General features: G+C 49.3%; 1 protein-coding gene across 1 annotated transcript in view; it reads left to right on the top strand.

The window, feature by feature from the left end:
- The window catches only part of SAMM50 (SAMM50 sorting and assembly machinery component), a 42,287-nt gene extending 30,469 nt beyond the window's left edge, over window positions 1-11,818 (top strand). Inside the window, exons 13-15 of the mRNA XM_038007343.2 lie at window positions 4,330-4,476; window positions 5,501-5,642; window positions 11,630-11,818. Of these exons, the coding sequence (XP_037863271.1) occupies window positions 4,330-4,476; window positions 5,501-5,642; window positions 11,630-11,675 (335 nt within the window). The 3' untranslated portion in view covers window positions 11,676-11,818. The remainder of the gene's footprint in view (window positions 1-4,329; window positions 4,477-5,500; window positions 5,643-11,629) is intronic.
- Window positions 11,819-12,725: the final 907 nt, after the last annotated feature.

Here is a 12,725-nt window from a genome sequence, read left to right as displayed (position 1 = left end):
TGGAGTGCAGTGGCACAATCTTGGCTCCCTGCAACCTCTGCCTTCTAGGTTCATGCAATTCTCCTGCCTCAGCCCCCTAAGTAACTGCGATTACAGGTGCCCACCACCATGCCCAGCTAACTTTTTGTGTATTTTTTAGTCGAGACGGGGTTTCACTGTGTTGGCCAGACTCATCTTGAACTCCTGACCTCGTGATCCGCCTGCCTTGGCCTCCCAAAGTGTTGGGATTACAGGAGTGAGCCACTGCGCCCGGCCCCTATGTATTATTTTTAAACTCATTTTCTCACCACCTCTCATAACAATATAACAGTATATTTTTATGAGAGTAAATGCCATTTTTAACAGCTACATATTTCATATTATTGACATATTATAATTACATTTTAGTTAATAGGCTTAATTTCTTAGAGCAGTTTTAGGTTTACAGAAAAGTTGGGCAAAAAGTACAGTGTTCCTGTGTAACCCGCATAGCTTCCTTTCTGATTAGCACCTTGTGTTAGGATGCTTCACTGGTTAGGATTGGTGAAGCAATATGATACCTTATTAACTCAAGGCCGCAGTTTACATGAGGGTTCACTCTTAGTGTTGTACCTTCTGTAGGCTTTGACAAATGCATGATGTCCTGCGTTCACCATTCCGGGATCACACAAAGTGGCTTCACCGCCCTAAAAATCCTGGGCTCCCTTCATCCCTCCCACCAGACCCCTGGAACCGACAGGTCTTTGAACCGTCCATGGAGTTTTGCCCTTTGCAGACAGTTTGGGAGTTGGGATCATACAGTTTGTAGCCTTTTCAAGTTGTCTTCTTTTCTGTAGTAATATGCACTTAAGGTCCCTCCATGTCTTTCTGGGACCCGATAGCTTGTTTCTTCTTATTGCTGAATAATATTCCTTTGTCTGGAGGTATCACAATTTGTTTATCCATGCAGCTGCTGAAGGACAGCTTGGTTGCTTCTAGTGTTTGGCAGTGATGAGTAAAGCTTCTATAAACGTGTGTGTGCAGGTTATTGTGGACAGCTTCTCCGGACAAAAGGTGTCACATCAGCTGGGTAAATGCCGGGGAGTGCAGTTGTTCAGTCACATGTTAAGAGCATGCCTTTCCTTCGTAAGGAGCTGCCAGGCGAGCTTCCAGAGTGGCCGAGCCCTTTTGCATTTCCCCCGTGAGGAATGAGAGAGAGAAAGTTTATCATCTTAATGGAGGCGTGTTTTGTCTTATGACACACTATTATCTTTTTAAAGACCAAATCCCAAGCTTTGGACATTGAGTTTGTGTGTTTTTTTCTTTCTTTTTTTTTTGAGATGGAGTCTCACTTTGTCGCCCAGGCTAGAGTTCAGTGGCGCGATCTCGGCTCACTGCAAGCTCTGCCTCCCAGGTTCAAGCAATTCTCCTGCTTCAGCCTCCTGAGTAGCTGTGATTACAGGTGCCTGCCACCACGCCCGGCTAATTTTTTTGTATTTTTTTAGTAGAAACGGGGTTTCACCATGTTGGCCAGGCTGGTCTCAAACTCCTGACCTCGTAATTTGCCCATCTTGGCCTGCCAAAGTGCTGGGATTACAGGCGTGAGCCACCATACGTGGCCAAGTTTTACATTAATATGAAATTCTAGATGTGAAGTTGCCAGATCCAAGGATTTTTAGTGTTTTTAGGGCTTTATTGTGCTTTCTGGGAAGGTTGTCTCATTTACAGCCCTGGAACTGTCTCTGACATGCAACATCCATCGAGGTATCTCCACATGCTATGGAAACTTTAAAACACCATTCCACACTTAAACATTCTCCCCTGATTTTCTTAAATTTTTTTTTTTTTGAGAGGGAGTCTCGCCCTATCGCCCAGGCTGGAATGCAGTGGTGCAATCTCAGCTGACTGCAACCTCTACCTCCCAGGTTCAAGCGATTCCGCCTGCCTCAACCTTCCAAGTAGCTAAATTAACCAGCCACCACGACTGGCTAATTTTTGTATTTTTGAATAGAGACGGGGTTTCACCATGTTGGCCAGGCTGGTCTTGAACTCCTGACCTCAGGTGATCTGCCCGCCTCGGCCTCCCAAAATGCTGGGATTAGAGACCTGAACCACTGCGCCTAGGATTTGTTAAAATTTTCAACACCTTTGTTGCTTCCATTTTTATGTCATTATATGCAACGACTGCACTCAGCATGCATTTTTGTCCAAAGTATAGATTATTTCTTTTCACTTGTATTTAGAGTGCTTCATTAGAGTGTAATTTTTAAGAAAAGGAACGGAAGTTTTTGATGGTTTTATTTCATTTGTTTATTATAAGCAAGTGTGATATACCGAGTCTATGAGAGCTGAGCCTTTACCTACCTGAGAAGTAAAGCACGCTGGTGTTCCACTCACCACCTCCGTGTGGTTGGCCACACTCTGTGGGCAAGGATGTAAATTGCTATAATTTTTTTCTGAAAGCAGTTTGATGTATCAAGAGCCCTAAAATATGTATGTGCTAGAATTGTTAATAATACTATTCATGGTAGCCCCAGCTGGGAACTGGAAACTGAAATGCCCATCCACAGTAGGAAACAGTCAGATAGTTAGTGGTATCTTCCACTGTAATGAGGAAGAACAAGTTATAGCCACCAACTGAATGATGGAATGAGCAAGTCTCAGAAACATGTTGGGGGGAAAGGCTGGATCCAGAGGAATGCCTCCTGGAAGATCCCGTGTATGAAGCTTGGAGGCAAGTGAGGTGGCCTTTGCTGTGAGAGGATGGGGCAGTGGCTGCATGTGGCGCAGGTGGCAGGTGGTGGTTAGCACGGAGGGCAAGGCCTGCGTGTGGGGTGTGCTTGGTTTCTTGGTCCTGGTGCTCGCTGGGCAGGTGTGTCTCACATACAGAAATTCATTGAGCTGTACACTGAGGATGTGTATACTTTGCTATATGTATACACAATAAAAGCTTAACAAAATACGTGTGTATGCCAGGAAACTCGTCATAGGTTAACGTCCATGATAAAGGAGTTAGCAACCAGTATGACAATAGAAGAGAAATAGATCATTAAATATTGGTCCATCTATGTTGTTATTCAGGCATAAAGATCCTATTTTCAAGGAAGAGAAAGCATTAGGAGAAAGTGTTTACAATATATTAAAACTGAAAAAAAGTAGGACTAGAAACTGTGCGTGTATATATATATGTATAAAATGAGCCACATTTTATTGGCTGGCTTATTTGATTTTACATTTACATTATAATCCACTGGAAGAAAGGACATTAGGATGTTAGCTGTTTATCTCTGAATGGTAGAAATTAAAATACTTTCATTTTTTTCTCTTTATGTTGATCAGATGTTCTACAACGAGTATATTTAATTTTTATGATCAGAATAAAATCAGTTATTTGAGAAAAGAGAGAAGGAGCGGTTTCTGGGAAACAATAAAACAAGGTTGTTCTCCTGTAATTTGTTCATTCTTTGTTCTCTTCAGAGCTCTAGTCTTGAAAGGGATTAAGGAGATGTTGGTATCTTTTTTTTCCTTCTTCCTCTGGATTGTGAGGAACTGAAGTCTTTAAATGAATCAACAGTTCATTCCTTGAAGTTAATCTTGAAGACCTCAGTATTTTCCCATTTCATGGTCTGTCATTTTGTATTGCAGGAGACTAAGACACTTTTATAAATCGTATTTTGCAACAAAGTATAAACCTTTGTGTTGGAGGTTTTCTGTTGCTTTATAGTTTAAAAGGGAATGGACAGGAGCATGTTTAGAAATATGCAAATACATGCTCTCAGTGGATAGGCTTAAATTTTGGCCAAAGTAACGTAAATCCCAGTGGTCATGAACCGTTGAGAATCATCTCTTCTCTGGAGACCTGGAGCCAGAGCCGGTCTCGCTGTGCAGTGGGCGGCAGGCAGTCTCTGCCTTTTGATTAATTGTGTGCAGCTGTCTCCACACACTGCAGAGGCACTTTCTGCATTTTGTGTCTATATTGCGGTCTCGAAAATTTGGCAAAATAATGCATTTCATTTGCAAGTGGAAGCGATTTGGTCACCTACATTTGTGGATAAAGTCATTGTCATGAAACTCACTTCTTCAAAGCATTTCACAGATCCGATGAATGACAGAGCGCATTCCTTCCACAACGACATTGGCTTTGTTTGCCTCCTCAGTTAAATCAAGGTCCGAAACAAACCAGGAGAAAAAGAAAGTTTATTTAAAATGAGGCCATCAGTAGCAGGAATGAGAAGAACAGCTGCTTGCAGACTCAAGCACTGTGTGGCGTTGTGTACGGGACAGAAATCTTGCTTCTGTAAACTGTGGGAAGTTCACGCGATTTTAACCTTGCCGGACCTTGTTTTTGTTCTGCACCCCTCCCTTGCTTAGGAGACTACCTAGGTGGAGAAGCGTACTGGGCTGGCGGCCTGCACCTCTACACCCCGTTACCGTTCCGGCCAGGCCAGGGCGGTTTTGGAGAACTTTTCCGAACACACTTCTTTCTCAACGCAGGAAACCTCTGCAACCTCAACTATGGTAAAACTTGGGCTATTCAGGAACCATTGTAGTACAGTTGTTTTCATGTTTAAAGGCACAGTATACAAAGAGGTGTCTGTCTACAAAGAGGTGTCTGTCTTTTTTTTTTTTTTTTTTTTTTTGAGGTGGAGTCTTGCTCTGTGGCCAGGCTGGAGTGCAATGGCGCAATCTCGGCTCACTGCAACCTCCACCTTCTGGGTTCAAGTGATTCTCTTGCCTCAGCCTCCCGAGTAGCTGGGACTACAGGCACGTGCCACCATGCCCGGCTAATTTTTTGTATTTAGTAGAGACGAGGTTTCACCATGTTGGCCAGGATGGTCTCGATCTCTTGACCTCGTGATCCACCCCGCCTTGGATTCCCAAAGTGTTGGGATTACAGGCGTGAGCCACCGCACCAGGCCGTGTCTGTCTTTTTAGATTACATAGTCATTAAGGCTAGAGACTGTGCCATACTTGAAACAAATTCTTACAACACCTAATATAGTGCCCAGCATTAAATGGTTGGTTGAGCGAATGAAGCATACAAGAAAAATAATCATCTAATGCCCTTATGAAAAAAAATCTGTTTATTTAATACACAAGTCATGATGGCCACAGAGCTGAGTAGGATTGGGTGCCTTCCTCCGGCAGCTCAGGTCCAGAAGAGACTCCCAGCAGATGCCTGGGTGCTAGGGGTGCCTGGAAAGCTTCCTAGAAGGCATGGAAGTCTCCAAGCTGAGACTCAGAGTGGGGCTTCCCAGGTGGTCAGGGGATGGGGAAGAGTCGTTCTAAGCAGAGGCAGCAGAATATGCCAGGCCCAAAGAATTGAGAGGGCGTGGCTTGTTCTGGCTGTGAGTAAGTATGGTTCCAAGTCCTCTCTTGCCGTGGGTCCTAATCTCACTTCATGCATCCTCCTTAATCTGTAGGCCTGGCTTTAAAAACAACGGCAGGGCCCAGCAGTGGGGAGCCAGGGTTTGTGTGGGAGAGCTGGGAGAGCTTGGAAGGACGGGCATGCACTGTTGCTCACATGGCTTTCTTTTGTCAGGGGAGGGCCCCAAAGCTCACATTCGTAAGCTGGCTGAGTGCATCCGCTGGTCGTACGGGGCTGGGATCGTCCTCAGGCTTGGCAACATCGCTCGGTTGGAACTTAATTACTGCATCCCCATGGGAGTACAGACGGGCGACAGGTACGTGTTGGGAATTATTTTCCACAATCACATCCCACTCTCCAGTAATTTTATTTTGTTTTGGACATGGTTAATTTCATCAGTGACTTTTAAGCTTCAAGATTTTAAGAGAAATGAAATAGCAAAATAATGAAAACACATGTATTTTCCCCCAGTGGGTTTTTCTTCATCCAGTTTGGAGGAGCAAGTGTGAAGCGCTCCCACCCGCCCCCTCAGGCGCTTTGAGCTTGTTGTTCCGGGGGAGGGGGAGCCCCTGCGAGGGTCCGGCTGGAGGGATTGGCAGGTGACACGGTTCCTGTGTGCTGAAAACAGAAGGCAGTGTTCTGAATGGTTGACTTTGCAGGCCAGGGACTCTAGGAAAGTTAGGGTGAGTGAAGCTTTGTTCCTGACCACAGAGGAGTCAATCTTGAGAACCCCTCTCTGCAGTGGAGGAACCCACCTTCTTGGCTTTTCTCCACCCCTTATTTTATTGAGGAAAGATTCACTAAATGTTCCATGGGTGAATATGGTATAGGGCTATTTAAACAGTTATAGAAACACATTCTATTTCTTACATGCATTGTGTAAAAAGTTTTTTTTTTTTTTGAGACGGACTCTCGTTCTGTCACCCAGGCTGGAGTGCAATGGCATGATCTTGGCTCACTGCAGCCTCTGCCTCCCAGGTTCAAGTGATTCTCCCGCCTCAGCCTCCTGCGTAGTTGAGATTAGAGACATGCACCACCACGCCCGGCTAAGTTTTTGTATTTTTAGTAGAGACGGGGTTTCACCATGTTGGTCAGCATGATGTCAGACTTCTGACCTCGTGATCTGCCTGCCTCGGCCTCCCAAAGTGCTGGGATTACAGGCGTGAGGCACCAAGCCCGGCATGTTTTTTGTTTGTTTGTTTGTTTGTTTGTTTGTTTGTTTTGAGACTGGGTCTTTCTCTGTCACCCAGGCTGGAGTGCAGTGGCCTGATCATGGCTCGCTGCAGCCTTGACCTCCTGGGCTCAAGTGCAGGTCACTTGGGATCCTCCTGCCTAAGCCTCCCAAGTAGCTGGGACTACACGCCAGGCTAATTTTTGTATTTTTTGTAGAGATAGGGTTTTACCACATTGCCCGCCCAGGCTGGTCTCGAATTCCTGGGCTCAAGCCATCTGCCTGCATTGGCCTCCCAAAGTCCTGGGATTACAGGTATGAGCCGCCGCACGCAGCTGCTTTGTGTACATTTTAAGAGATCCAGATGTGCTTTCATTAGAGTGTATGGCAGTCAGCTCAGGCTGCCATCGCAAAATACCATGGAGTATTTACGGGTGACTTAAACAACAGATGTTCATATTCTGCCCGTTCTGGAGGTTGGGAAGTCCAGGATCAGGGTGCTGGCAGATTGGTTGCTGGTGGGCTTTCTTCCCGGCTCGCAGATGGCAGCCTTGCCACTGTGTCCGCACTCAGAGGAGGAAGAGTGCAGGCCAGTGCCCCGATGCCTCTTCTTATGCTGCCGCTAATTCCAGCACGAGGGCCTCATCTTCATGGCCTCGTCTGCACCTCAGCACCTCCCACAGGCCTGCCTCTGGGTATCAACACCATCCTGTCGGCGTTAGGACTTCAGCATGTGAATCTTGGGGGGACGTGAACGTTCAGTCCACAACAGTGTTCATACTGCCTCTTATTTTTGTTTATGCATTCACAGCACCCCAGCCTCTGTTTTTTCTCTTCATTCTCGTGTCTACCTTTATGTTGCCACCAAATGGTGGTGCTGTTGGAGCCTTAACTCAGTTTTAAATGTAGTTTGTGCTAGTTGAAGGAAATGCTGTATCATTTTTACTCGCCCTGTCTTCCGCACCAGCACCTAGGGGGTGGTGCTTTGTAAAGGGGAGCCGCATTCGCAAGTGTTTCTGAGCATCGCCTCTCAGGTGCAGTCTGCATCTGTCATTCAGGTCCTTTACGGTTATTGCTTTAGTGGAATCTGCTCTTTACGCTCTTGCCAGAAGGCTGTTCAGCATCTGCTCTGCATCTGGGGACACGGCAGGGGCTGCCAGGCTGCTGCGGCTCCCTAGTGATGACAAGGCCTTCCAGTGCCTTCAGAGATGGCGGTGGCTGCTCCCACTCTCCTCCACGCCTCACCTGTTCTCCACACAGAGCCCGAGCTGGAAAGGGTGTAGTCACACAGGCTGCATGCGTGTGTGCCTGGGAGCCCAGGTACCCCGGCTTGGGGCCCAGCTTGGCCACTCTGTGTGGCTGTGCGGCCCGGGATGAGTCACGAAACCTCTCTGGGTGTCCATTGTCATGCCCAGAGGATGGACAATAATGATGGTGACTGTTGCAGTTTGGAGAACTCGGTGAGTTACTGCAGGCGCACCGCCTGGCCTGTGGTTGGGAAGTGGTGATTTTTCCTGGGCTGCTCTGCTGCTGATACACCCGGCGTGGCCAGCGCCTCACATAAGGGTTCCTGTGGGAGGTGTTGCCCCTCCCGCTCCACATCATCTCGGTGCAGCCACCACCTGACAGGCAGTTTGTGACAAGCTGTAGATGGGATGATGTACCCTGATTTTGGAGATAATAAAGTGAAAAAATGGGCACCTTTTTCTAGAGCAAGACTCTGCGTTATTAGGTAACTCCAGGCCGTTACCGTCTTCAGCAGACCAGGCTGGTTTTGCAGGTTTCTTTCTACGAAGCCCTTATTCCCTGTGCCCACGGAGTGTTGGGCTTGCTCATTTGCATCCTTGCAGGTAGCCCCAGAGGCACTGTGACGCTGCTGCGCCAACACCTGGCTTAAGTGGGTGGTTTTGAGTGGTTGACTTTGCAGGCCCGGGGCTCGAGGGGCGTTGGAGCCAGGGAAGCTTTCAATACCGCTCTCTGACACACGCCCTCCTGCTCTGGGACCCGCCACTGTGCACGTCTCCGCCACTGTGCACGTCTCCGGCAGGGAGGGTCTGAGCAGCGCGCTGCCGTCACCACCATTGCAGTGCTCTTTGTAGCCACTGGGGGTCAGTGTGCCCTGAGAAGTCAACGCGGCTTTTAGGCGCTCTGCTGAATTGACCCTTTCTGGAATAATTTTCATATAAAGTGGTTACATTTACCTTTCAGCTTTACTTCTGTCTCTTCAGGTTAAATCTAAAAAATACGTTTCAGAGATTAATTTCAAAATACAGTTTCTTCTGGGAGGAAGTAGCATACTAAGCATGTGACATGTAAAGACCAGGCTGTAAGGAAGCGCCTCTGCCCCCAGGCCAGGTGGCAGCTGTTCAGCAGATGTTTATTAAGGACAGTGAGCTCCGAACGGGTCAGCCCGGCACCCCGAGTGTGGAAGACATTTTCGCTCGGTGTGAGGCCCCGTTTGAAGTCGGTCATCAATATTGGAATCTCGTAAAGTTGGAGTGAGGTTGCCAGGTTTGATCTTCATTTCTAAAATTAGGTAGCTGGCAGGTGGGGCATCGTGTGTGTAGAAATTATCCACAGGTTTCTCGCATAACTGAGGCGGGCACACTGTAAATAGGACTTCAGACATTCATAAAGAAGGAAACAGTTTTGAGATGTTTGCTAAATGTTATGCCACAAGTGATTTGTGGCCCCACTGTGCCTGGGATCTAACAGCGTTTGTCAGTGCGTGTCTTAGGCGTTCAGTCTCTGGAGATGCAGGGCTGAATCAGGCAGGCTCGCCTAGGAGAGCAGCTCACAGTTAGCAGCGCGAAGACAAGAAAGTGGATCATCTCGGTTGTTGGGGAGGGCACCGAGAGGGCCCCCTGGAGCGGATACCTGAGCTGAATCTTCTTGGAGGACAGCCAGCCAGGTGCTTGCAGAAGACACGCTGGGACAGTGCTCCCGGCTAACAAAGGCAGGAGCAAAGCTGTGCAGGTGTGCAGTGTCAGCGGGCGCCGGGCAGAACCGCATCCTATGGGAACAGAAAGGGGTGTGGGGAGGCCCAGGCCCTGAGCTCTCACGCCTCTGCCTTCCAGCCCCACTGGCCTTTACCCCCTTGGGTACGTGCCAGGGTCTTTGAGCTCAGGACTTCATCTGTCTTGTTCACTGCCAAGGTCCCCATGACTAGAGCAGCACCTGGTGTTGGAAGTGAGAGCCCGGTGGAGAGGCTCCTGCCATGTGGTGGGAGATGGGGTGCAAGGTGCTGAGGGTGCTGTTGGCATGACCTTCCTAAAGACCCCGTGCTGGGTGCTTCCTGGCCTTCAGCCTCAGATTCCAAGTTCTTCAGAAACCTTTGAACATCAGACTCCAAGACCCCGTGCTGGCACCGGCAGTTCTGAGTGAGAAGAAGGTGGGAGATGACTGGGAGCCCTGCACCAAGACAGCGGCCATAGGGGAGGGAGAGGACGCCCAGCAGAAGGTGGATGTTTGTGGCTGTCTCTGGAGGATGGCAAGGCTGGCTTGCCCTGGTCTCGTGGAACTTCGCAGCACTGCTTTGCATGTTCGCAGTGGGTGTTTTGTTCTGTGACATGTTTATGTGGTCTCTGAGCATAAACCGATGCTTGTGAAGTTGTTGAATCTGTTTGTATTTAGAGTGAACGGGCCTTTATTGGAATGCTTGCTTGTTTTCTGAATTGTATATGCCAAGAGCTTGACTTCCTTTTTAGCTCATAGCTTATGTTCAGACATTTTTGTCAGTAGCAAATGTAGGTATAGACTAGTTTGAAGGAGCCAAGAGTGTACAATATAAAAACAGATCTGAACACAACTAAATGGTACAAATGCAGCCCAGGCTTTGATGTGTATTGTGGTGGTTTAAGGCCATGGGTGTGGCTTACTGTAATCACAAAGGGGCCGCAGGCCTGGCTTCTGGTGAGAGGACTGCACTGCTGGGGTTGGTTATTAAGCACCCTTCATCCTGCAGGAGGCCAGTGCAACATTCATGAGTATCTGTGTTGAATCTCTTCACGGATCAGATATTGTGTCTTCTTGCTCAGAGTCAGGTTGAAAAAGGAAGACTCGCTGCCAGTGCTCACGTGCTGCAAATCCTCAGCTTGGGCGAGGGCACGGGAATGTGAATAAAGGAGCCGTTATTGTTGGCCAGTCTTTTCTAGAAATCGCCCACAGCTTGCAAAAAGGCTGTGTTCCCTGGCCCTGGCAGCAGCTGTGTGGGATTCTGAATATCATTTTCCCTGGAAGTTGAGGTCCCTAAGTTAGGCCCACCTTGTCCCAAATGGGCATCATTGGCCTTGCCCCGTGCACAGGCTCCAGGCGGACAGAGCTGCTGCAGGCGTGCTGTCAGAGTGACAGACTGCCCCCCAGCTGTGCGTCCTCAGCCAGGCTGAGGCAGGCCGTGTGTTGGAAGGAGCGAGGCCTGTGGGTGCGCCCCTGAGCTGGGTCCGGAGTCCTGCCCTGCCACTTCTCAGCTGTGTGACGAGCCTATTTGCTCCTCTCTGAAAATGGGCCTGGTGGTTTGTCAGCAGGTTCTTACCACCGTAAGAAGGAGTGGAGCCACACCTGCAAAGGGTCAGCTCATAACAGATATGGCAACCAATGTGACCTTCGCATCCTTCCTTCCTGGGCTCAGGAGCAGGTCTAAGAGGTGGTCAGGCTAAACCCCTGTAGGGCTGTGGGTACTGCTGGCTTCCTAAGCCCCAGGACCTTCTGGGGGCTGGGCAGACCTTAAGTTCTGTCTACCTGCCTCTCCCCCATTCTCACTCTACCCACCTTGTCCTTCCTGCTCCTTCCCTCCCTGCTCCTCCTCTCATTGGCCCTCTGTCCTCCCGTCAGGAGAGGGGAACGTGAAGGAGGTGAGGAGGGAGCAGTGCAGGAGGATTTGGGTCTCTCCTTCTTTTCCTTTTCCATTCTCCAAGGGCTTAACCAGCTGGTGAAGGTTCTTAACCAGCAAAGGAGGAAGCAGCCGGGGCCGGTGAGGGTGAGGCCGGCAGCCAGGCAGGAAGGCGGCAGGAGGAGGAGGAAGCGGAGGTGGCGCCTTCTGAGGGGCGCATGCTCACTGAGTCGTGAAGATGGCAGGGCTGGCGGAGCGGCCACCGCATCTGATCTCTCCCCCCCCTTTTTTTTTTTTTTTTTAGGATATGTGATGGCGTCCAGTTTGGAGCTGGGATAAGGTTCCTGTAGCCGACAACCCTACAGGAGAAGCTTTGGGACCGGGGCAGCAGCAAGGCGCCCATGCCACGCACCGTCTCTCGAGGAAACGTGGCTCAGCGATTCTTTGACTGCAGACCCTGTGGGAAACCCTGTCAATAAATGTTAAAGACACACTTCGAGGAAGCATGGATGTGGTTTGCTTTCCCCGGGACCACCCGTGTTCTCACACACACCTGCCCAGTGTCTGCGAGTCTCTGTGTTTGGTTCCCATGTACCAGATGTGATGTGTTCAGAGCCAGGCAGCAGGAGGGAGCTTGGCCCCAGAGGAAACTTGGCCCTGCTGTTACGGGGAGGGCGCACTCCCCTCAGGGCACCAGCTGGTGTCAGAAGAGGCCCACGGCAGCAGGTGCTTGGAGCCACAGTGCTCGAGCCATTTGAATGTGTGAGTGGCAAGGGAGAACTATCTGAACAGTGTAACATTAGGGACACTGAGGCAAAGAGGGAACCTGGTGTCTGCAGATGAATGGCAGCATGAATGAGTGTGCGTGCGTTTTCTGGGGCTGCTCTAAGTTACCACAAACCTGGGGACTTAAAACAACACACATCAATCCTCTTGTAGTCTGGAGATCAGAGCCCAGAATGGGTCTTGCTGGGCTGCATCCTCCTGGAGGTGCTAAGGGGGAATCCCCCTCCTTCGCCAGCAGTTAGAGGCACTGCATTCCTTGGCCAACGTCACCTCCATCTTTAAAGCCAGCCACGTGGCATCCCCCATCTCTCCCTCTTACCTCTGCATCCCTGCTGTCTTTGAAGGACCCTTGTGGTGACCTTGGACCCGCCCGGGGAATCCAGGGTTCTTATTTCTAGGTCAGCAGATGAACATCCTTAATTCCATCTGCAGCCTTAGCTCCCCCTTCTCACATTACCGTCACGTTCACATGATCCAGGGATGAGGAAGTGTGCATCTTCGGCTGGGTAGGGATGTGGGACGTTCTTCTGCCTTACACAACTAGTATCTCTCTAATATTTGGGGGATAGTCTTAAATTGGTCACACATAGCCGGGCGCGGTGGCTCACGCCTGT

This window comes from Chlorocebus sabaeus, chromosome 19 (assembly GCF_047675955.1).
Source record: "Chlorocebus sabaeus isolate Y175 chromosome 19, mChlSab1.0.hap1, whole genome shotgun sequence".
NCBI lineage: Eukaryota > Metazoa > Chordata > Mammalia > Primates > Cercopithecidae > Chlorocebus > Chlorocebus sabaeus.
This window is presented reverse-complemented; position numbering and strand designations above follow the sequence as displayed.